The 25008-nt window shown below is 33.3% G+C and overlaps 1 protein-coding gene across 1 annotated transcript in view; it reads left to right on the forward strand.

Annotated features, from left to right (window-relative positions):
- Window positions 1-61: 61 nt before the first annotated feature.
- LOC132752340 (uncharacterized) overlaps window positions 62-25008 on the forward strand; it is a 37293-nt gene continuing 12346 nt past the window's right edge. The window contains exons 1-9 of the mRNA XM_060742653.1: window positions 62-127; window positions 6713-6791; window positions 16922-17056; window positions 18773-18861; window positions 19381-19454; window positions 20669-20730; window positions 22195-22318; window positions 24191-24245; window positions 24474-24572. Coding sequence (XP_060598636.1) covers window positions 6754-6791; window positions 16922-17056; window positions 18773-18861; window positions 19381-19454; window positions 20669-20730; window positions 22195-22318; window positions 24191-24245; window positions 24474-24572 — 676 coding nt within the window. The 5' untranslated portion in view covers window positions 62-127; window positions 6713-6753. The remainder of the gene's footprint in view (window positions 128-6712; window positions 6792-16921; window positions 17057-18772; window positions 18862-19380; window positions 19455-20668; window positions 20731-22194; window positions 22319-24190; window positions 24246-24473; window positions 24573-25008) is intronic.

Genomic DNA, 25008 nt, shown 5'->3' on the forward strand with positions numbered 1-25008 from the left:
TTCCGACGTGTAGATTTATTATTCAGAAAGTATTTTAAGAGCTTATCCCTTGTACTTACTCTTCACAAAGGAGGTACTGATTCACCGGAAATTGACATGTCAAAATGAAAGTAAAACTTTTTTCATGGTAAAACAATCAACTTAAATATGTAAGAAAAGACTAAGGCAGTATGTTAATATGCTAAGGGTGCAGTACTGTAGAACTTTAAACCTACCGACTTTTAGTCAAGACGTTATCTTTAAGTTTACGATAATAGAATATTTTTATTCCCAATACCTGAACAGCTGAATAATGGGACTTTTCAGGGAATGACGGACTATTCTCTCCCTTTCCAGTTCCTCCCCCTGACGGTTCTCTCCCTAACCGTTTCCTCCCCTGACGATTCTCTCCCAAAATTGAAATATGCAGACAGTTCTCCCCCAATTTTTATTTTATAAGTTATCTTTTTTGTTTTGACTTAATCTAGTTATATTTCTTAATGAATGTTATTAAAATAATGTGTTTGATAATTAAGTGTTTTTTTTAAGTTTTGTTTATCTGAATTTCGTGCATGTAAATTTTACACCTTTTTCAAGTATTTTAATCCTATCAACACCTTCATTGTAGGAGATTAATTATTGGACAGTGACTGATATACACCTGTAATTATGTTAATTAATGAACAGAACAGAACAGAACAGAAAGTTTATTTTGACGTATACAAAGTACATAGTCATTTACATTAATACATTCATTCATACATACATATATACAATCACAAAATCAATGGATAGTCTGCAAATTTCTTGAAGGTGAACAGTTTAATCTATTTTGTTTCCTTCAGTATAGGATTTGACATAATCAGTTTAACATATATTACATAGTTTAATATTGTGTTACGAACATGTTGACAAAGATAGCGTGAATTTCACATACATGTACATTATTGTGCCACTTGCAATAAAGTTATTTATATATACGTAATCAACACCAGATACAAGTGAATTACCAACTATAGTATCACACTATATACTATATTGAAAGGGAATAGTACTCCAAAACTACAGTTAACCTTAAACGAAACGAAAGGGAAGGTTAACAATTGGCTATTCCAAAAAATATTTCGATTGCAAAGTTGTAATTTAAGAAAAAGCCTTACGACTAACTTGGGTCATAAGACAAAATAATCTACTTAATACATTTCTTAACTGTGCACAGTCATAAGACATATAACTAATAATCTATTTAATTAGAACTATACGGTTGACCAGAAACATCCATATAATGTTTGCTATCTTTTCAACAATGTTTGGCTTACTTATAATATATAATATATTTTCACAACTAAATATAACTCATCATCTATTAAATTAGAACTGTGCGGTTGACCAGAAACATCCATATAAACACTATTAAGCTTATAATAAATAACATCTTATTTATAACATCAAACTATAAACATACATATATACAAACTAACACAGACTGGTTGACCAAAGCAACCATATAAACACTAACAGGCATATAATTAATAGCACGTTTAATATTTCAAGACAATTTTTCACTAATTCGTAATATTAATAATCGAATTTCTTATAGACATTGCGTTTTTACAGTATAACCCTAATTTATAAAGATCAGTCTTATTTTCTGTTTGTAACAATTCTAAAAACTTATATACACTTGGTTTGATATAATAATATTTTGCTATAAATTTTTTACGTAAATCTGAATAGATAGGGCATATAATAACAAAGTGGTATTCATCTTCTAAATCTAGTGAATGGCAACATTGGCAATATCTTTCGTTTCTAGGTATTCTATTTCTGGCAAACCTTCCAGTTTGAATTCTTAGAGCATGTGCTGAAATTCTTAATCTAGTGATGTAACATCTTAATGAACTAGGTAAAATATCTAAATATGCTTCGTATCCAAAAACAATTTTAAAGTTTTTATACAAATCTAACACTTCGCTACTTTCCTTATTTACATTCCATCCTTGTAAAAAACAATCTATTGATATTCATTATTTGTTTAAATAGCACATAGGGTGGTAACAAATTTTAGAAAACAAATAAGCAACAACTGGTATGCAATCACATTTACTTTTATACAAAATTTCTGAAAGAACATGTAGTCATTAACATGAAACAATATATAATACCAAGTTCAAATCAGCTCTGTTGGATATTTCTTCTGAGATCTTAAATATTTTCAATCACAAAAATATGACTTGGAGTAAAAAATTAATGAAGTTTTAATAAATTTTATTGAAATTAATTACAAGGAAATTAAAATATGTTAATTAAGTTAGACTTTTTTTATTTATATGAATAAAAGGTGATATAATTGAAATAGAATAAATATGAAATCAAAAATTAACTCGAATTTATGCTTAGTGTTATTAATTTCATGAATTGAAAATTTTTCATTTTAAAGCTCATTGATGATCATATCACAAAAAATGTAAATTATATCAAAATTATTAAAAAAGATAATTTAATTCTAATACAAAAAACAATGTCTGTTATATTAAACAGTCACAGAAAGCCACATTAACTTCAAGCACTCCTCTTAATAGTTTTTACAGAAAGCCACATTAACTTCATGTCACTCCTCTTAATAGTTTTTACTCATCACTTCACATTATTTCAACCTGAAATGTTTATTCTTCACACTGAGGACCATATGCCGAGGCACAGCCTTCAAGCAATTCACTGGTCTGAATATTCCCTGCAGAATAGTTCTTCCAAAGCTCCCTTATCTTTTCCTCAATCTTGCGTGCTGCTGGACGAACACGACGCGTAGAAATACCATCTCTTAGGTGACGCAACTCATATGACACTTCTTCAGCCTCGCACTGTAAGACAGGTACCAGTCTGTAAAATTACAAGCTCAAGCCCCCAGCCTTTCGGTTCAATTTGTTGTGCCACCCTGAAAATATTATACCATGGAAACATTAAGTACATTATACAGTATTCCACACTATTTATATGCAAGTCAACAATGTTTGATCATAAAAATAATTCTTATCAGAAAATTTTGTTTTTTTAAATTAATGCTAGTTATTTTTAAACTCATGTGTGTCAAGTGCATTTATTTATTTATGTAGAAGTTCATTGTAAAAATATTTTCACAAAAGAATTACCTTCACAATCGTTGTTGGTGCGGATGGTAAGACCATACACATCGATGACTCAATGGTGAAGATTGGGTGGTTCATCCACTGATGTTCCATATAGGAGATGAGGTCATGTAGAGGTTCACTGTTTGCTCTAGATGACAATTCTTGGAATGCTGGCTCAATATGGGTGTATGGGAGAAATGGAAGTCCCAGAAGCTGACGGATGTAGTTGTAGATGGTAGCCCGGCGAGAGTATGCTGGCTTCAGTCCCACTTCTTGGACCTTGCGCCACACAGCCTGTGTAAAATGGAAGACACAACCATTCACTGTGGCACCAGGAATACCACCAAAAAGTCTGGACACTTAAGGAAGTCCATATCAACCACAAAGTCTAGGTCTTTAGGTTCAGCTGGGCGAAATTTCAATCTCAATGGTACTTTTGAAAGGTTGTTCTCTAGCTTCCTTACGGACTTTGACAGAAACGTTAACCCTGTCTTTAAGAGAAGGCTCAGGCCCATGCTGGTGAGAGTTATTACCCCTTACAAAATCACTTCCCTTCTGCAACACACTGGCATAGCACTTGCACGTAACACTCCGGCTTGAACAAAACCACAGAACTGAGTTCTTTCCTCTTTTCTTTGCATAGTACCTATACCCATCAGATGCCACTAGTAAAGGCTTACCTCTTTTGCTGCCTTCTTCAAACACTGTAAATTCAACCTGAGGCTCTTCAATCAATGTTTGTGACAGAGGTTCCTCAACAATTGCTGTTACACTTGGATAAGCTTGATCAATAATCTGCTGGTCTCTTACATTGAAAGGTAAAGTCATTCTGGAATTTTGTGTCTCTTCCATCCTATCAAGTGTAGAATCATTGGAAGATAAATATTGTTTGTATTTAATGCCAATTAAATATTCTGTTCTGTTCTGTTCTATATAAGCAAAATTTTATCAATAAACAAATTTTGTTTGTTGCAACATTTTAAGTGTTAATTAAAGGCACATTCACTTATTATTTAGACAGATCAAATAAGTTTAACATCAAAGCAATTTTTTTCAGGTATGAAAAACAATCAATTAATATGTTTTTAAATATTTACTTTTAATCTTTAAGATGAAAGAAGAAGAAAAAATAAAACACAATAATTAATATCTAATTATTATCCCTATCAAATTAATGTAGAAGAAAAAATAAAACACAATAATTAATATCTAATTATTATCCCTATCAAATTAATTATTCAATAATTATTTTTAATGACTAAACACATTGAAATATACCCATTTTTAACATCTAAATACTTCAATAAAATATTTTTTCTTTAATTTGTATCAATTAATGATAAACTTACCATTTTATTTAACATCTAAATACTTTAAATATAATATACAAATAAAAATGGGGGTGGGGGGGGAACTGTCTGCATATTTGCAATTATGCAGACGGTTCTTCCCCAAAATAGGGAGAGAATCGTCAGGGAGGAAACGTCAGGGAAGGAAACGGTAAGGGAGAGAATAGTCTGACTACCCTTTTCAGGCCATTGTATTTATCCTGAGATATATAATATAACTAAAACTTGATTATGATCAGCTAACACAATTAACCTAATAATTGTAATAATCAGGACTTAAGCAACTGGGCGATATGTGATACTTAGTTGCTTAAATTTTGTTAAATGTCAAAGGCTCAAAAGGAAAACATCAACATCTGTGTATACTTCTTTACTTACCACATATTCAGATCTTTAGTCTAATTTACGTGTTTCCCAATGCCTGTCAATAAATTTAATCATTATCTCCGGGTGATACTTGAACTAACACAGTTACTGCCAATATGGACTGCAATTAACACATTTCATTTTATTTTTATGTGACATGATATAAAAATTGTAACTCCATTGTTAAACACTTAATTCACCAACCATAACATCCTTTACCACCTCCAATGTGATTTAAGGGAAAAAAGGTCATGTGTTACGCAACTTGTTATGTTGGATAATGACCTGGTCACCTCAGTATAGTAGATCTGATTCTTTTAGATTTCAGTTAGGCTTTCGACTAGGTCAGCCATGAGAAAGTACTGCTGAAAATACATGACTATGCAATCAGAGGTCAAACTTTAAAATAGGTCTAGATAACAGACTGCAGTCTGTTGTGCTGAATGGCAGCTCCTCTAACTCCATCCCAGTATCCTCAGGTGTCCTCCAAGGCTCCGTTCTAGGACCCTGAGGCTCCTGTTTCTCGCCTATATAAATGACCTCCCACAAAACATAAATTCCCAGGTCCGCTTGTTTGCAGATGATACTGCAATATACATTGCTCTGACGTCTGCAAACCAATCAGTCACCCTCCAAAATGACCTAAATTGGTTAGAAAAGTTGGAGTGGGATATGGAATTTCAACCCTCCAACTTCCAATTGTCAAGTTATCCACATCGCAAAAAGGAAACATCCTATCCCAATACAATACTACCTTCATGGAGTCCAATTCGAATCGGTTACCTCAGCTAAATACCTAGGCATGGATTGATCAGAAAACCTCATGTGGGATGCCCATATTCACAGTCATAGGACATCCAAGAAAGCAAACCAAACCTTAGGATTCCTACGCAGAAACATAAAGTTTAATCCCAGTCCATAAGGTCTATTGCTTACCAGACGTTTGTCAGACCCCAGCTTGAATATGGTTCCCGAAGTTGGTCTCCCCACACCAAAACTGAAATAGATTAAATCGAAAATGTCCAAAGAAGAGTAGCCCCCGATTGGATTAAGCTTGATTATGGTCAGACCTCTAGTGTCACAGACATACTTCACTCCCTTAACCTTCGAAAACTAGAACTCAGACGTATAGATGCCAGGTTATCCCTTCTCTGTAAGATTCACCATGGTCTGGTTGCTATCCCCATAGAAGAATATTTGACACCCTTTTCCTGAACATCATGCTATGGCCATCCCTAATATTATAGGTTATTCACAACAACTTCAGACTATTATAAATTCTCATTCTTTCCTAGGACAGTATACCACTGGGACCACCTATCCCCTGCAGTTTCCCTACCCCAGAGCAGTTCAGTGCCAGAGCTGTTCAGTGCAGCCATAGAGTGCATCAAACATGTCTCACCCTTGTTTTCCAGTCCCTGTTTTTAACATTTTTAAATATTCTTTTATCCTCTTTTAAACAACTCTTTTTAACTTTTTTTGCGATTTTTGATGCGCAGACTGTATGATGTCTACGTTCCCGCGAGTGGTTTGACATTAACGGAAGATGGATAGAATTTCATTGATCATTATATAAGTGCCCCTGTAAATTCATCGATAGAAACATCACAATTAATTGATCATAATTTACACAACACCTGTGAGTTTAATTAGTTGACATCATGAATCGGTGTAACCATATTTGGCAGTAACTACATGTACACGCAAGGTCACATAGACAGTGTGTAAATTTACTTGCATATAATGAATGAATACACATCAGGAGCACAAATGGCTCAGTGCATCTAGTTTAAAGTCTGCAGCGTCTTTGATGTTCTTTGAAAAGCAGTCGCACAAATACAGATTAACGGTTCATGTGATCAAAACTTTTGAAAAAAAAATATTTTTCAGCAAAGAACATAAAGCACCTTTGGTTGGTAAAGAAAATTAGAATGGAAGGCAAAGATGACTTAACAGATGAAGAAGACAAGTAAGTTAATCTATAAACCTATAGAAAAACATTCATGGACTGAAATGCTTTTAATCTTTTTAAAACTTTCAAATAATAACAGTTGTTAGCTATACCATATACTGTAAAATCATTGATGTTGTCATTTTTTATTTTGGTTGTAACAGTATATATCCTTATTTTAACCATTAAGATATTCATTAAAACATTTCACATACATGTAAGTCTTAAATTGCATCATATTTTAGATGACTATCCAATACATATAACCCTACAATTCATTATAACTGATTATCACATACCCATGCCACTTTTGCCACTCTTGAGACCCATTACTCTAACATGGATTTTTAATGAGTTACCGGTATGTCACTTTTTGAACATGAACATTTCTGGGTAAGTTAAAATTGTTTTAAGTAACTACCGTCTCTACGATCACTTAAGTTATTCTTGGAAATTTCACATGTCTTCATTTCAGGGTCATAATAGTTTAGATTTATGATTAAGACTCTAGCATAGATTTTCACTGAAATTATCCATGTGAATTAAAAAAAAAAATCCTGTGTGGCTTATTAAGCACTAAAATAAGAAAAGGTCATTCTTTAACTCCACTTTTGAAAACTGGACATAAATCCCTATGTAAAGTATAGGTCTAGGAGTACTGCCCTGTTCTATAAAGAGCTGGAACAGCTAAAAGCAGAGGAGGATAGGGGCCTTCTCCCGGTCCGCCCCCTGGAAATGACTAACACCCAGCCCCCATGTTCTCCCCACAGGGGGGAGGGTGGGGAGAGCATGGGTGAATTGAGAGATGGAGTGGGGGTGGAAAATTCCACCTCTATGCCATCTCCCCCCATTTCCCCAATATGGGGAAATGGGGTAAATACACGTACCCCATGCTCCCCATGTGGGGAGCGGGGGGAACTTGGAGTTAATGGAAATATTTTGGGAGTGAGCGTGGAGGGGGAATCTCCCCCCTCTGGGCTCACTCCCCCCATTTCCCCATATGGGGGAAATGGGGTACCAAATAAGTCCCCAATTAAATCCTATGGGGATATTGTGAAAACAAAGACCCCCCAAGGGTCTCTCCCTAAAATCTCCTTAGTTGGGGGGGTGGGGACTCCCTCCCCAACATACCACTGTAAGGGAGATTCAATTATGACTTCAAGCAGGGGTTCGAACCAGAGGACCGATATCAAAACCCCCACAGTTGGAGGCAAATGTACATCTACCCCTAATGGTAGAGAGACTGTGGGGCCCTCTGCGGGGACAGAGAACACTTCATCTCTCATGGATGATCCAACCATGAGTGATAATGGAGTGTTCAATGTCACCGAGGAGGACTCCATAGTCTCAGTCCATACATCCTGTATGAACAGCTCATTGGGGGAAGTCACCCCAATGGGCTATAATAATCTAACTCTTTCGGGCCTATGTGAAATAGAGGTCACACCCCTTAAGAGTCAGTTGCGGGTGCCGCCAAATGTCAATAAATCATGTCAAACATCTTTAACCCCCCACCCAAGGTTAAACAAGAAAAAATTCAGGTCAAATATGATGATAGGGTCAAAAATATAGATATTAACTGTTTGACCCTATTAATTAGGGACATTATAAACAATAAAAGTAAACCGGCCAAAAACAGATTAGAAATCTTTATTAAAAATACTCTTCTTTCACAACTAGGCCTAAAACCTGAAATAGACAATTGCGGCATCCCCAATTTAAAAAAAGAAGGTATACCGAAAGCTGACCTCCAGTGGCGCCGCCATGATAGGTGGGGGATATAGAGACCCCGGCACCCCCCACAAATTAAAATCTAGCAGGAAGTCAATTAATCAAATGTGTGTGTCCCCCTTTGTTAGGAACAAACTAAATTTAGTTAAAACAAAACAGCTCAACCATGTCTAGACAATTCAATATCATATCATTTAACATCCAAGGATGTAGTAGTCATAAACATGTAGAAATAAAACATTTAATAGACAATAACCCCCAAATTGATATCCTGTGCTTACAAGAAACAAAATTTATAGAAAATTATGTTAGGACCATCCCGGGATTTAGGTCAGAATTTAAATTTTTTTCAGGTCCTAACACACCAAAAAATAATATAGCAGGGGGATTAGCAATTTATATCAAAAACAGTATTAACTATGAGGTAATCACTGTAGATAATCCATCAAATGATCAAGGGGAAGTGATCTTTGAAGTACAAGCCATTAAGATACATACAAATGGCCCCCCTTTCACCCTGGTTAACCTGTACTCTAGGGGGCAGACCAGTTATCACTGAGTAAAATTATTGCACCTCTTACTCAAGATAACAATCTACAGGAATGTGTGATAACTGGGGACTTTAATGCTCATCACCAGCTCTAGGGGTCATCATATACTAATAAGAGGGGTAGGGATATCTGGAAATGGTTAGAAAATAATGGGTTAGTACTAATGAATGATGGCACCCCAACAAGGTTAGAAAAATGGAGAGTAATATATAGCTGTATAGACCTCACATTGGCCACCCCTAAACTTTCGGCATCTTTGGCATGGGGTATTTTGGATGATAACATGGGTTCTGATCACTTCCCACAATTTATCACAATAAATTCAAAAATACCTGAAAAAGAAAGTTCAAGTGAACAAATTAAATTTAATTATGAAAAGGCAGATTGGTCTACTTTTCATAACTTAACTAAACAAATTAAATATGAGGATGTCTACAGTGATAATATTGATTCTTTTTTAAATAAACTTAATAAAGAAATTCTAGACAGGGCTGAGCTGTCTATACCGGCTTCATCTTCCAGGCCAAGAAGGCACAAACTTGTCCCATGGTGGAATAATGAATGTAAGAAAGTGGTACAGGATAGAAAAATAGCTTTAAATAAACTAAAAAGAAATATAAGTCCTGAAAATTTCAATAATCTCAAACAAACTGAACTAAAATGTAAAGAAACAATATTGGAAGCTAAAAAACAGAACTGGACAGAATTTTTGTGAGACTGTCTCAGTTACAAAATGTAGTGCAAGAATATTTTTTGGCAAAAAATTAATAGTATTAAAGGTGTAGCTTCCAATCCTGTACCACTATTAAAATTAAATAATGATATAGCAAAACACCTCTAGAAAAGGCTCAATTCCTTGTTAAGCACTACAAACAGGTCTCCAGTGACTCAAACATGTTACCGGAAACTCTTCAATATCAGGCAGAGTTTGAGTCACACAAAACAAGGATTCGGTCTATGAGCCGGGGGAAAATAACTCGCCTCTTAATTTACAATTCAGTCTTTCGGAACTTAAATCTTGCTTAAATGCGAGGCGAGATTCTGCCGCGGGCAAGGATGTGCTTTCTTACCAGATGTTCAAGCACCTACCAGACAGTGTGCTTGAAATATGGTTAAGGCTATACAATAGGGTGTGGTCTGAGGGAATATACCCCAATGCTTGGAGGGAGGCCACTGTCATTCCTATATACAAAAATGGCAAAAATAAAAAATGAACCAAAATCTTACAGACCAATAAGCCTTACATCTCACTCAGGGAAATTGCTTGAGGGAATGGTCAAGGCACGTTTAGAACATTTACTAGAATCAAAAAATATAATTAACCCCTTTCAATCTGGCTTCCGAAAGGGCAGGAGCACTTTGGATCAGCTGGCTCGACTGCAGCATGACGTGACCTATGCAAAAAACAGATCACGTTCAGTGCTAGCAATTTTTCTGGATCTTACTGCAGCTTTTGACCTAACATGGCATTTTGGAGTATTATTTAAATTAAAAGAATATGGAGTGACAGGGTCTTGCTTCCAGTATATCAGGTCCTTCCTTGAGGGCAGAAAGATATCGGTCCGGGTAGAAGGGTTTATGTCTGACCTTGAGCCTGTGGAGCGGGGCACTCCGCAAGGCTCGATCCTCTCACCGTTGCTTTTTTCTATAATAATCAATGGTCTACCAGAGGCTCTCTCTGGCTCTGGTATGGTTATTAGCCAATTTGCTGATGATTCAAGCTGTTGGAAGACAGGGTCCAATTTGGTAAAACTAGCCCAATGTGCACAGGCTGGCATGGACTCTCTATGGGGATGGGCAAAAAAATGGGGATTTCAAAATTTCTGAGACCAAAACAGTAGCAATTTTTTATTTGGAAATCAAAAAGAGCACACTTTGAACGTATCTTTAGGCAGTACACCAATTCAATTTGTTAAAGTTGCCCGATTTTTAGGCATACTTTTGGACAAAAAATTAACTTTCGGGCAACATATTCAAGATCTGGTCAACAGGTGTCAAAAGGATTTAAATGTCATGAGAATGTTAAAAGGCACAGATTTCGGCACTGATAAAAATAGCCTTTTACTACTATATAAATCCTTAATACGTTCAAAAATAGATTATGGAGCACAAATCTATTCTAGTGCATGCCCCAGCTTCCTTAATAAATTGGACCGTATCCAAAATGCTGCTCTCAGGTTGGCCCTGGGGGCCCTAGGATCTACCCCAGCCCGAGACCTGGAACTTGAGGCCGGTATACCACCACTACATTTGAGAAGACAGGAACAAACCCTAAAATACTATGCACGGATTAAAAGTAATAAGACTAATAATCCCGTGCATGGTGTTTTAGGGGAAGGTTATTTCTGTAAATCCAAGTTTAAGGACCCCGCCCTTCCCTTTGGGGTCAGTACTGACCTTCTGGCGGAGGGGTGCGGCCTTAAAGGTATTGACATTGCTGAACGGCGGCCTGCTGCGGTTCCGCCCTGGACCCTTTCGCCACCCATAGTTGATACACATCTAACATCTATAGTGAACAAAACTGATCTTCCGCACCTCGCAAGATCAGAAGTACAAATATACTATGAAAAATATTCAGGTCAAACACATATATACACAGATGGATCTAAAGACCCGGACTCGGGCAAAGTAGCTTCAGCCGTAGTAATCCCTTCCCAGCAATATGAAAAAATTGACAGGTTAACAAATAAAACATCCATCTATACGGCTGAGCTACTTGCAATTAGGAATGCTTTGTGCTGGATAAATGACAACAATCACAATAAAGTTGTCATTTTCTCTGATTCTCTATCATCATTGGTCTCACTGAAATCAAATAATAGTCAGTCAAGACCAGAACTTTTACAAGAAATCTATATATTATACAATAAATGCCTAAATGTAGGTAAAATGGTAACCATTGTTTGGTGTCCAGCACATATAGGTATCTATGGTAACGAACAATATTCAAACAATACCAAAATTGATAAAATCATTAGCCGGCTAAGACTGGGCTCAAGCCTATTACCTGGTAGTGTGGGGCAGTACATTAAGAAAATTGACCCGACCTGCCCACAATGTGGAGTGAGATATGGTTCTGACCACCTACTGATCGAATGTCCCCAATTTGCAGCCCAGCGGCAAGAATTGGTGGGTCGCATTGGATCAGTGGGGCTTGGATTTACTGCAAAGAACATTTTAAATCCCCCAAAACAACATCATAACCATGTATATGGGGCTCTTGAGATATTTATCCTTGAGTGTAAATTAACAGATAAAATTTAATAAATCAACTTGAAATGTGCCCGTGTCCCCCTCAGGTAACACAATTATTCACCCAAAATATATATAACCATAATTAAATATCTAAGATATATAACCAATTTATATATAACCATAATTATATGGTAATATAACCTCACAATAACAGGTTAATAGGGACCCAGTTTGCATACTTTAGTCCCTTGACACCGGTTTAGTAACAGATGTCAATATACCCACAATAAAATGAAATAGAGTAGATAACCCATCCCAAATCATCTTTAAACATTAATAGATTCATCCACATAACATACAGGAAAATTCCTAAACAAATTGACTAATAAATGAAAATATAACATCATTCTACCTGTAATAGGTTATTAGTACAAATTTAACACCAAAGTACTAAAATAAAGAAATCTTAACCTTCTATGATCTGAAATCTAATATATTAATCAAAATTAAACCACAGTATTTATTAATAGACATATCTTATTGAATAAAATAAGAAAACCCCAAAAGAATTCATTAAAAACTAAAAAAGATATAGAAATTTTCCTATGATGGGTAACTTTCCCAAAATCAAACCCAAATATTCTAAAATTAGATAATTTTATACAAATATAACTCTCCAATAATTAAGAAAGAGTAAGATAACTATCATAAACTCTATTTTTTAAATAACAGATACATATAATGGACTAAAAGAAGAAAACCCCAACAAAATCCATTGAGAAATAAAATATTTATAGCCATTTTCCTATGATATATAATTCCATAATGATTTGCAATAATTCCTATATATTGGTTAATAACAGTCCAAGGGAGAAAACTTTAACTAATAATCTGATACTATATTTTTACTTTATTGACATTTCAATAGACAAATTTAACCTAAACACATTAAAATGTTCCAAAATTTATTAATGTATAAACTTTTAAGGGTGTTTCGGAATAAAACCATCAAACAATCAGTTAATATACGTTATTTAAGAAAATCTTCGGCCAATTTTATAAAAAACAACTAAATAACAGGAGTTATCTACTCTCCCCCTGGCAATAAACAACAAACAGACTCTTAACCTTTACCTCATATCTTAACTAATAATAGAACTGACTATTTATGGTAAGGCAGGGGTTCAGAGAAAGCCTATGCTGTCCTTCAGCCCATTCCATCAGGGGAAGGACGGCAGAAGACTGTCTCGGGCACCCCGGCGGCGCCCTGTCTCAACAGGGAGGGGGGATACTAGTATCCTACGTTACCGGGGAGGAGCTCTGGTTGACTCCAGGTTCCCTTGTCAATAAATTTTGAAATATATCTATTCATCAAACATAGTTCCATCTGTTCTTCTTTTCATAACATATTTTTATAAATAACAGTTTTGGTACGGGTTGACCTGAGCGTGTGGACTGGCCTTACATCGGGAAAATACCCGTTACCAGCTGTATTCATGGCAAATTCCAACAGCAATTAATTATTTGATTCAAATCTAAAAGTATACCTTTAAAAACTCTCAACCCGAATGAATTCAAACAAATTAATAAGGTAAAATGAATATAATTGTGTTACCAATATATCTATAAGGATTAGTGGCAATTATTTTAAATGTATTTTACTTTTTATATCTTAAAAAATCAAATTTTTAATATAAATAGGGTCTAAAAGCTCTACATAGTGTACAGCACAAAATGTAAACAAATCTTTGTTTATGCCACATTCCTGAGGGGGTCATAGGTCAAAGTCTTGAGCTTGAAGTCAGAATCGGATAGTAAATGGACCAATGGCCGCATAGGAGACAAATGCTCTCAACCAATGAGAGAGCACGTATCAAATCCCATGTTCGGCATGAAATAACGATAAAGTAGATTTTCGACTAAATGGTTAATATTTAATTTAAAAATTGACGTTATTTCAGTTTATAGTGATACAAGATCTATAACTATAGACTATTTTGCCTTTTAATGTATAATTTACTACATATACAGCATTTTGTATCACATTTTCAAATTTAGATTTTCTATCTTTCCGACACCGAAAGAAGAAAATGACATATCAGATCTGATTGTATAGATCAGATATAATGCTTTGGAATATTTTATCATTTAACACATACAACGTACATTGTAGAAAACAATTTTCAAGCTATTTCAATATCAGAATAAAAATTTATCGAATGTACAAATTGACGTATCCAATAGGTTAATTCACCTCATTTTCTATCCAACACGAAAAGAAGAAAATGGGGTATCAGATCTTATAATATGAATAAGATCTGACAAAATCAAACACTTTTTCATTAAATAATAATGCTGGACATTGTAGAAAAATGGTTTCTTTTATAAATATGTCCCCATCAATAAAATTATGGGCTCATAAAATAAGGTATTCGCGAAGAAATTTATCATATTTTCTTCTATGGTATTTTCCAACAACCAATGAAATTGAAGTATTCTCAAATTAACAGAAATACAACAATATGATTGGTCACAATTATCGTGTACAGTAAAAGGTTTATCCTCTTCTATTTTCGTAAATTTAAAATACTTTTCGTCTCGTTTAACATCATTATATGTGGTGGTTGGTCCATCTATCCGATTCTGAAGAAGGTTTGAGTGATCTATCAGTGCGCTGTCCGCGAGCTCACATTTTCTCCAGCAAAAAGGCGAATGTATTAAAATATAATCAATGCCGTAAAATGAAACTTTATAAGATAAATATTAGGTAGTCTAACTAGACAAAACTTTTTTGATATATTAGGTTATGACGCGAACATATAAACAATACGCGAGGGGTAGTTGCCTAAGCTATATACTACAGTATAGTATACTGTATGTTAGTTTGGACAAATATTTTATATTTTAAATTTTTGAGTCAGTGCACAGCCATTGTATAAAGTGTACATAACCTATTTTTAAGTGTTTATTTTTAAAAGTGGCCCTAATAAGTGGCCGTGAAACGGTGCTATTACGAAGTTTATTTATTTATCTATTTTGTAATTTTATTGCTATGTAATTTTAATTGAATAATTTCTTAAATAGGCTGTGCACTAGACTATTTTTACCATACAGTCTCATGGTTATTATCAAAATTGGGAAGTGCTGGCTACAGATTACCCATAATGTCAAAAAAGACTCCATATTGTATATATCCCTTTGCCCCCCGCCCCGTGTTATTTATTATCTATCTTTTTATTCCTGTATATATAAACTAGTATCCTTAATACTAGTAAACGTGAACCCGTGCCCCCATATGGAGCAATACGTTTATCACGGGTACACTCAAGCATGAGATTTTCTTAAATATGTTACATAAAGACTATCTCATCACATTATGGGTAACCAAGTTATTATTATTAGCCATATTTGGGACTTAGATTTTTTCTTATTCTTCTATGAATTGTTTAAGTAATAGAAGATTAATTATTATGTGTGATATCTAGATGCATAATAATTTATAGACCATGAGACAGTGATAAATAGATAAGGCCGTTTCCACCACATTTTAACTATCATATTTGTTTTAATTTTGAAATAAAGTTGGTAAAAACACGTATACATTGGATGCAACGGGCACCCGCAAAATTTCTATCCAGTCCGCGCGACAAACCTGTCGATATAGGTCAATCCAAAAATTAAGAAAATTTGCAAAATATCACAAAATCGGATTGACCTCCTTATTTTGTAAACAGAGAATTTTCGGCCAATGAGAACAAAGGAGGCAATCCTCTCTAAACCAATCAAAATTAACTTTATAAAGCGGGTGTTCGGTAGAACTTACAAAAATTACAAAATTTAAAACAAACTCTGCTAATTACAAACATGTAATTAATTATATGCATCCCAATGTATACGGTTTATAACATTTAAATAGAAACCAACATAAATAACTTTTAGCCCACAATGAATTGGTCAGAAAACGTTCCTGACATGCCTTCTTCGCAAGTATGCGAACTCTACAATTATAGGTAATATTTTAAAATTTTTAGTTATACTAAATATTAGATAGACCAGTTATAAAAGACGGTAACTTCTATAAACGTCTTGGCCAATTTTAAAATAAGTGCTTTTTAATAATTTAATTTTAGAATTCTTAATCTTAGTATGGGATTGCCCCATCTTCCTCCCATGGCAGAGGTTGTACGTAGAGACTACCCTGTCATGGGGGATATGGTATGCACATAAACACATGTACGGATATAACAATAAGTAATTAAACATCAGCTCCCCCTTTTTAAAAGGTTATAAATGAAGTATATGCTCGCCCATATGGTCTCTTTCCGGTGGCGAGGGTAAACAAACCCAAACACACACACACGTACTGATCTAATAACCAGTGACATGTTGTTATGTTGATGCTTAGAGATAAGAGCTGAAAATAGATTGTTCTAAATGTAAACAAAGCATAATCAGTTTTTAATGCTTAAAGTAAATAAATTAATTTCAAGACAATATATTACCCTATTATTATCATGCATAGAATAATATTACAAAAACATTTTATATTGATTGTTTTTTATAGAAAAACAGGATATGAAATGATTCATATACAATGATAATTCATCTTTTATGCTCTATATATTTATATAAACAACATTATTTATACAACTGTATTTTATTTAATTACAGTGTACTATCTTTATTAGAGTACATGCCAGCAGGAGTGTTATTAGAAATATTTAAATTTCTAGACTGGAATGACATTTGTCAAGTATCCTCCACTTGTACAAAATTCAGAGAAGTTTGCTCCTCAGCAACACTATGGTAGGTAAACTAATCCTGTACACTGCATTGTCACATAGTTATTTAGCCACCCTGAAATTGTAAAATACAACAGAATATAATTATGTTTATAGAATATTGCCTATACATTACATATTGATGAATATGTTACCATTTCACTGCTATTAACAGTCGGCATGTACATTGTATTATGTTTTCATCTTATTCAGCTATACTTTATTTTTGTTTGAAAAGTAGTAGAATATTCAAAACGATGGTTTTACTGCAAAATATTACAAGGAGATAAATAACAATGGTTGTTAGTTGTCCATGTAACTGTCTTAGTAAATATCTAGCTGTTTATACATACATTTGTCTGAGTAGATTTTCTAGTCAATATCTGTGACTCTGAATTACTTACAGTGTACTACATTGTGGTACAACAATGCTTTATAAATGTAAGATCGCTATCATGAGCTTTAGAGTTCAGATTTTTCTCCTCATGTGTAACATTAAACATGCAAATACATCATTTTGTGCTCTTTTCTTTGGAATATCATTGTCACATGTATTTCTTGTTTATTTTTAGCTCGACTTTTCTATGAAAAGGGGAGCTATCCTACTCGCCCCGGCGTCGGCGTCGGCGTCACACCTTGGTTAAGTTTTTCGTACCACCCCACTTTATTTCAGAAGTATTACAAGTATGGCTTTGAAACTTACCATACTTGTTCACCATCATAACCTCCATCTACAGACAAGAGTACATAACTCTGTCAAGGTTTTTGACAGAATTATGGCCCTTTTTTGACTTAGAAAGTGTATTGAGCTTGGTTAAGTTTTTTGTACCACCTCACTTTATTTCAAAACCATTGGAGGTATTGCTTTGAAACTGACCATACTTGTTTACCATCACGACCTTCATCAACAGACAAGAGGACATAACTCTGTCAAGGTTTTTGACAGAATTATGCCCCTTTTTGACTTAGAAAATACATTGAATATGGGTAAAATCCACTTATTGCCTTAACCCTTTGAGATATTGCTTTGAAACTTTTAATGCTATTTCACATCATTACCCCCATCTGTACGCAAGAGAAGGTAAACTCTGTCAAGGATTTGTTTTAAAAATTAAGGCCTTTTATCGACTTAGAATCTTGGTTAAGTTTTTAGTACCAGTCCACTTTTTGACTGAACTGTTTGAGATATTAATTTGAAAGTTGGAATACTTGTTTACAATCATGATTCCCAAACATGTCCAGGAGAAGGTAATTCTGTCAAAGATTTTATTTGAATTATGGCCCTTAACTGTCAATGTTTTGTATTATAGGCAAGCACTAAAAAACTTAAAAAATCTAAAAAAATTCATTCCTATCCACTTGTTCACTTTACCATAAATTATGTCATATAAACATTGCTGTAATATTCAAGGGTATCAAACAACTAGTTATTTTTCTCTTTTTGTACTTGAAATTAAAATCAGTAGTATATGCATATTTCACATTTTATCTCGCCTATTTGATTGGTGGACAAGTAAATAATATATATATAAATAATTCTTCACTAAATATCTTAATGCTCATGGCCATTGTTCACTTTAAAAATACAGAGATTCTTGTATTGCCTTTTACTGCAAAAACTTTTTTTATTGGCAAGCAATAAAAAAGTCGAGCGCGCTGTCTTACGGACAGCTCTTGTCTATGATATTTTAGAATAATTATGTGTTGATTAATTAATAATATTGTTATTTTCTGTGTTCAGGTTAGGTTTACAAGTGTTAGACTTCAGAAACTGTGCTGTTCCAGATGCTGAAAAAATAATACAAATTTTACACAAAACTCCAAATGCAGGTAAAACATTGAATACTATGTTATCAATTGTTAAAGTTTGAATGTTAGTGATGATAATGACTTGCTTATGCCAGAAGTTTAATGACAGTCTAAACTTTGTTTGCAGTATGCCTAAACTCTTTACTGTGGCCTGTTTAAACATTATGTCACTAAACATCTTAAATGAACAGGTCCATCTTTCATGACCACTCATCATTTTTACGGGAACATTTCAAAATATGTTCTAACTGGATGGCACAAACAGAGTAAATCAAACTGAGCCTTCAACATATTTAATTTTGTCATTTTGGGTGTTCTTGAGGGATTCCGTTTTTCTCTTTTTTGCACTGGTTATACATGTATCTGTTGCTGCTAACAGGCTAGGCATTAAATATCGAAATCTTTCATTTAAATAAACAGAAGACAGTTACAAAGTCAAAGTACTGCTAGTCCATTCTAAAAAAATACCAGGATATACTAACGTTTATTGGAATTTGTATCAATATTATTTTGTTAACTATTGTTTATAAATTCTTGCAGTTCATGTAATTCTTGGAGATATTCTCAGTGAGGATGATTCTGACAACATCAGGATGGCAAATAATATGGGGTATGTTCACATATTTTATCACTAAAGCTTAACTGAAATATTACAATTAGCTTTAGTTTGTTGTTTTGGGGGGGGGGGGGGGGGGGGGGTTTATCAAAGAAAAAAAAAAGTTAAAAAATTTGTACATAAAAAAAATGTCCTGAAATTTAAAAGAAATAAATTTATATTGTGAAAGGTATACATGGAGTGATGTGAAATGAAATATATACAATAAGTAATATATATGTACATTGAGTAATATACTGTGTGTGATATACTGTGAGGGATATTCAATCAGTGATTAACAGTGAGTGATATAGCATGTATGATATACAAAATGTGATATACACCATTCAGTGAATGATATACCGTGAGCGATACATAACAGGTGATATGGATAATTTCATACAAATAAAATACAGTGTTCATAAAATTAGTCATCGTCTGAACCAATTTTACACACTACATTTAATACATTTTATACGGTAAAAAAGCCCGGGTTACCAAAGGAAAAAAATTAAATTTGAAAAAATAATTTATGTTTTCAAGAAATGAAGCATATTTGAATTTTGTGTAAAATGTTTATAATATTTGTTTTTTGGGGGAAAGGTGGAAAAGAGGAAAAAGAATTTATAATGAGGAAGAAAAAGCTGGTGAAACAAAACCCCGAGCAAATCTCACAGTGCCGACAGGGTTCATGGGTGGAGTTTTTTAAAAAAGTTGTACAAGAATATCACATCTTTGAGTTACAATAGCACAAAATAAACCCACATGTCTGGTAAAATTTATATTTTTAAATTTCCCCAAATTCCCCTTTTTACAAATTTAATAAATTTTATCTTTAATTTTCCCGGATATAAGGGTTTTCAATTTACTAAATTTTTTGCAAAAATCACTCCCCTTTTAAAAATAAAGAAAAGTTTTTTTCCTTTTAAAAATAAGGTTTTTATGCAGTAACATAATGTTGACCTTACATTCTTTTGTTACCCAAATTTGAATGAATTTACTTCAATTTCTTATCATCTACCTATGATAAAGCTTATAAATCAGGAACTTACATTGTAAGATTTTATGTGACCTACAGTCATGTACAATATTTGAGTGTTTGAATTTTTTCCTTATATAAGTAAAGGAATATATTACCTAGTATCACTATTATCTGTTATTTTAGTGAATGCAATATGTGCCAAATGTACATGTCTACAAACACTGGAGATACATGACAATAATTACATACAGGCTGGTTCTATCAATGAACTGGTCTCTTTCCAGTCACGTCTCACACAACTTGTTATAGACAGGTAATTCTAAGTTATTGATATCACTTGTATTGTATATATAAGAGCATTTCAATTAGATACAGTACTATGATTTTGCAATTCTCTTAAGGAGCAGTTATATTCTGTAACCAATTTATTGTAAAAGAAAAGAAAAAACAATATAAAAAAACCTTCAAAATTGTACACACTTGAAATAAAACTGTAATTCTTTTCTTTTTTGTGTGTGCATAATTTGGAGTTATTGCCCTTCGTATTTTTCATGTAGTTATTGCTTTTTGTAATTTTTATATTCAGTTCTGACTTTTGTCTTGAACTAATCTAAAGCTAGTATCATGAGTCAAGAACTTGGTGTAACTGTAATTAAAGTTTTATATTTTATGATCTTAATTGTTATTCCAAGAAAACTTTAATTAATTGATACATGATGATATGTAATTTGCAATCAGCATGACCAGGTAAATCAGAGCTAATGGTTAAATTAAGTTTATTCCTAGCCCAAGGTTTTACTCAAAATTCCCCTTTTATTTTACTTTGTTTTCAAGACATTTGTTTAATTTTTAATTAAAAATCCAAAGAATTAAAAATGAAAATTTGTAATTTCCTTAATTTTGGAAACTTGTGTCATTTTTATCTCAAAAGGCTGTCCTTTTAGCCCTTGTTTTTTCCAAAGTTATTTTTTTTGGTGTTTCCTTTTTAAACCAAAAAAATTTCCATAACCCAAAATACCCAAAAGTTTCCAAGAAACCCAATAATTTTTTATTAATAGGGGAAAAATCAGTTTTAACAAATTTTCTTTAAATTTTTAAATTTAAGTTGTTAAAATTTTTTTTTAAGGGTTTGAAGAAGTTAGAATTCCCGGATTAAAACATTCAGATCCCCAGCCCCGCATTCTCCGGTTTTACAAACCCTTGGGATTGTTGTTTTAAAATTTACTTTAAAATGAGCCCCTGTCACGACAAAACCAACATAATTCGTTTGCAACCACGCAGTCTGATCAGGATCCATGCTGTTCGCTTACCGAGCCTATTACAAGTAGAGAAACTGATAGCGAACAGCATGGATCCTGATCAGACTGCGCGGATGAGCAGGCTGGTCTGGATCCATGATGGTAGCAGACGCACTATGTTGGTTTTGTTGTGACGCGGCTAATATGTTTTAATTCTATAGAAACTTTTTGTATGTTAACATATTGTTAGCTCCATTTTTTTTTTTTAAATTATGGAGCTTTTGCAATGACCCTTTCATTGGCATTGGTTAACCTTTTCATTAAGATCCATTTTCTCAGGAATTATAAAAGCTATTCACTTTAAACTTGGTATACATGTTAATTGTGATACTATTTCAAAAGAGCCGATAATCCTATTATGTTTAAATGACCTTACTTCTTTAAAGTCTTATTACAAAAAAATATACAGCATCTGTGATGCTTTGCATCAAACTAAATTTGTTATGTGATAACCTTCTAATCATTATATCATCTTTCAGTTTGTTAGGGCAAAAGGTTGTTATTAGCAACATACAGATCTTGGTTCAATCTTGTCCTTACCTTACACATCTAGATCTCACAGCCAGTCAATATCTCAACAGTTTCTCCTTTGATGTAAATCAGGTATCTATTATAGCATATTACAACAAAAATTATTAGTTACTTTAAAATTCAATTTTATATTATTGGTTATAGAGATTTTTGACAGGTTATAAGTTGTTTAAAAATATAACCTGAGGACTAGGCAAGGGTTATATTGCAAACCACCATTTATATATGATCATATAACCTGTCAGGAATATTTTTAACAAATTTCTAATATAGCAAACTTCCTTTTTTAGACAAAAAAAGTGAGATTTCTTCATGAATTGACAGCAGCTCATATATAAAACTATACTAAACGTTATGATTATCCAATGAAAAGCAATGTTACAAATGTGCAGTATTGTATAGCTATTTAATTTCAGTTTTAAACAGTTTCATCAGTTGTTACTTGATGGGAAAGTGTTTGTCTGCTAAGTCCACAAAATGCTGATAATGTTATGTTAATATGAGACATTTTTTTCATGTTAATATGAGACATTTTCAGATATCTTTTCACTACTTATCATCCAGCTTCGTGTACTAAACTAGTTTCATAGCTCTAATACTCATAGCTCAACTTCTAAATAGCATAACTAATCATAGCTCAAATGATCGCAATTTAAATGGTCATAGCTTAAATGGTCAAAGCCCAAATGCTATTTCACTGTTTGTAGCAGAACTGTACATTGCTCAAAAATGATTATTGCTTAACTCTTTGTAGCTTAATTTTTCACAGTGTAATTGTAAGTGTCTCAAATTTTCATATCTTGAATACCATTGCTCCAATCTTCAAGACACATATTATCAATTACCTATATTTACAGCTCCACTATGCACAGCTCACATGTTCACAACTCTAAATTAATGTTCATGACCGAAATAATCATAGCTCCAATGTTCATTTCTCAAATGGTCGTGGCCCTTATGTTTATTTTAAAATTGTTCATAGCTGAATCTTTATAGTTCATATAGATGTACATGTATGACCATGGCACAACTGTCAATAACTAGTAACTAAATAACTAATAAGTCTTTACAATGTTGATTGCTCAAATGTTCATTGTTCAGCTGATAACAGTTCAACTGTTCTTTATGTGAATGTTCATAATTCTTTGTTCACAGCTTAAATGTTCATAAACTCAAATTTACCTAGTTTAAATAGCCATAACTCATTGCTTCTTTCCATAGATAACCATAGCTCAACTGGTCACAGCTTAAGCACTTATAGCTTAAATGTTCATAGCACAAATACTCAAATCTCAATTGCTGCTTACTGTTTATTGCTGAAATACTTTTCTGCATATATTCAACCTACAAGTATTCATGGCTCAATTTTCATTGCTTCATAATTCAAATGTTTTTGTTTCGAAATTAATGGTCATAGTTCAAATGTAGCTCAAATGATGGATATGCAAATCACAGCTCATATGTTCCTGTCCTAATGTTCATATCACAAACCTCATGTTATTGCAGCTCTTATGTTCCTGTTCCTGTCCTAATGTTCATAACAAAAATGCTTTACATGAAGCTCATGTTATTACAGCTCATATGTTCCTGTCCTAATGTTCATAACAAAAATGCTTTACATAAAGCTTGTGTTAGCACAGCTCATATGTTCCTGTCCTAATTTCCATTACACAAATGCTTTACATAAAGCTTGTGTTAACACAGCTCATATGTTCCTGTCCTAATTTCCATTACACAAATGCTTTACATAAAGCATGTTATCATTAAATTTTCAGAGACCAAAAGCTTGTAGCACAAGTGGCCATAGCTGCATAGCTGAAACGTCAAAATGTTCTTGCCTTGTTTGTTATGTTTATAAAATTTAAGGTCAACAAAAGCATTAGTGATCTGCTGCTGATTAGTTTAGTAAATGACCTATATCAATGTTTTCGTTTTCTTATACAGGGGCAAAGAAGTGCGTTAGATAATCTCAAAGTTGTAATACTCAAATTCTGCAAAGGTATTAAATATGGAAATTTATAAATTTTTATATGTTTAGCTTAAATTAAAATAAATTTAAGGTAAATCATTGTGTTTCCTTTTAGCTAGATAATATTTCATAAACAAGCAAGTATGTTGTACATTGTTACACAAAAATAATCCAAAAATTTTTAGGTATTAGAAAAAATTAACTGTTATAATATGAGTGATACTAAAACAATTATTAAACTCATTGCCCTGTTTGTAGACTTGCAGGTGGTCAGTCTTCCATATTGTCCAAATCTGCAACAACTTGACACCTCTCATTGTGTTAGCTTGAATGAAATTACAGCAACAACTCCTAAATGTAAGTAACAGTATCATTATTGATATTTTTGCTGAGTCAGCACATATATTTAGTTCTGTCAGGATGTATATTATATATGTAGCATAACATTGAGAGAACATCAGAAATATATGTAACAATTAAATTTTGGTTCTTACAAGATAAAGAAAGTTACAAAACATATGTTTGAGTTACAAATGTATTCTAAATGGTTTTAAACTAGAAATAAACCTGCATATTGAAAAACAAGACAGACATGTGGTACAAGTGTGTAAGGTTTAATTTGATAAACTTTTGTTGAATTGACTCCATTTATTAGCTCGACTATTGTTAAAGTTTTTGTAATAGTTCAAATATTTTCAAAGTCCATTGACATATGGCTTTGAAACTTTGCACACTTGTTCACCATCATGACCCCAACCTGTAGACAAGAGGAGGTAACTCTATCAAGCATTTT

This window comes from Ruditapes philippinarum, unplaced genomic scaffold (assembly GCF_026571515.1).
Source record: "Ruditapes philippinarum isolate M1 unplaced genomic scaffold, ASM2657151v2 ctg606_1_1_1_1, whole genome shotgun sequence".
Taxonomy (NCBI): domain Eukaryota; kingdom Metazoa; phylum Mollusca; class Bivalvia; order Venerida; family Veneridae; genus Ruditapes; species Ruditapes philippinarum.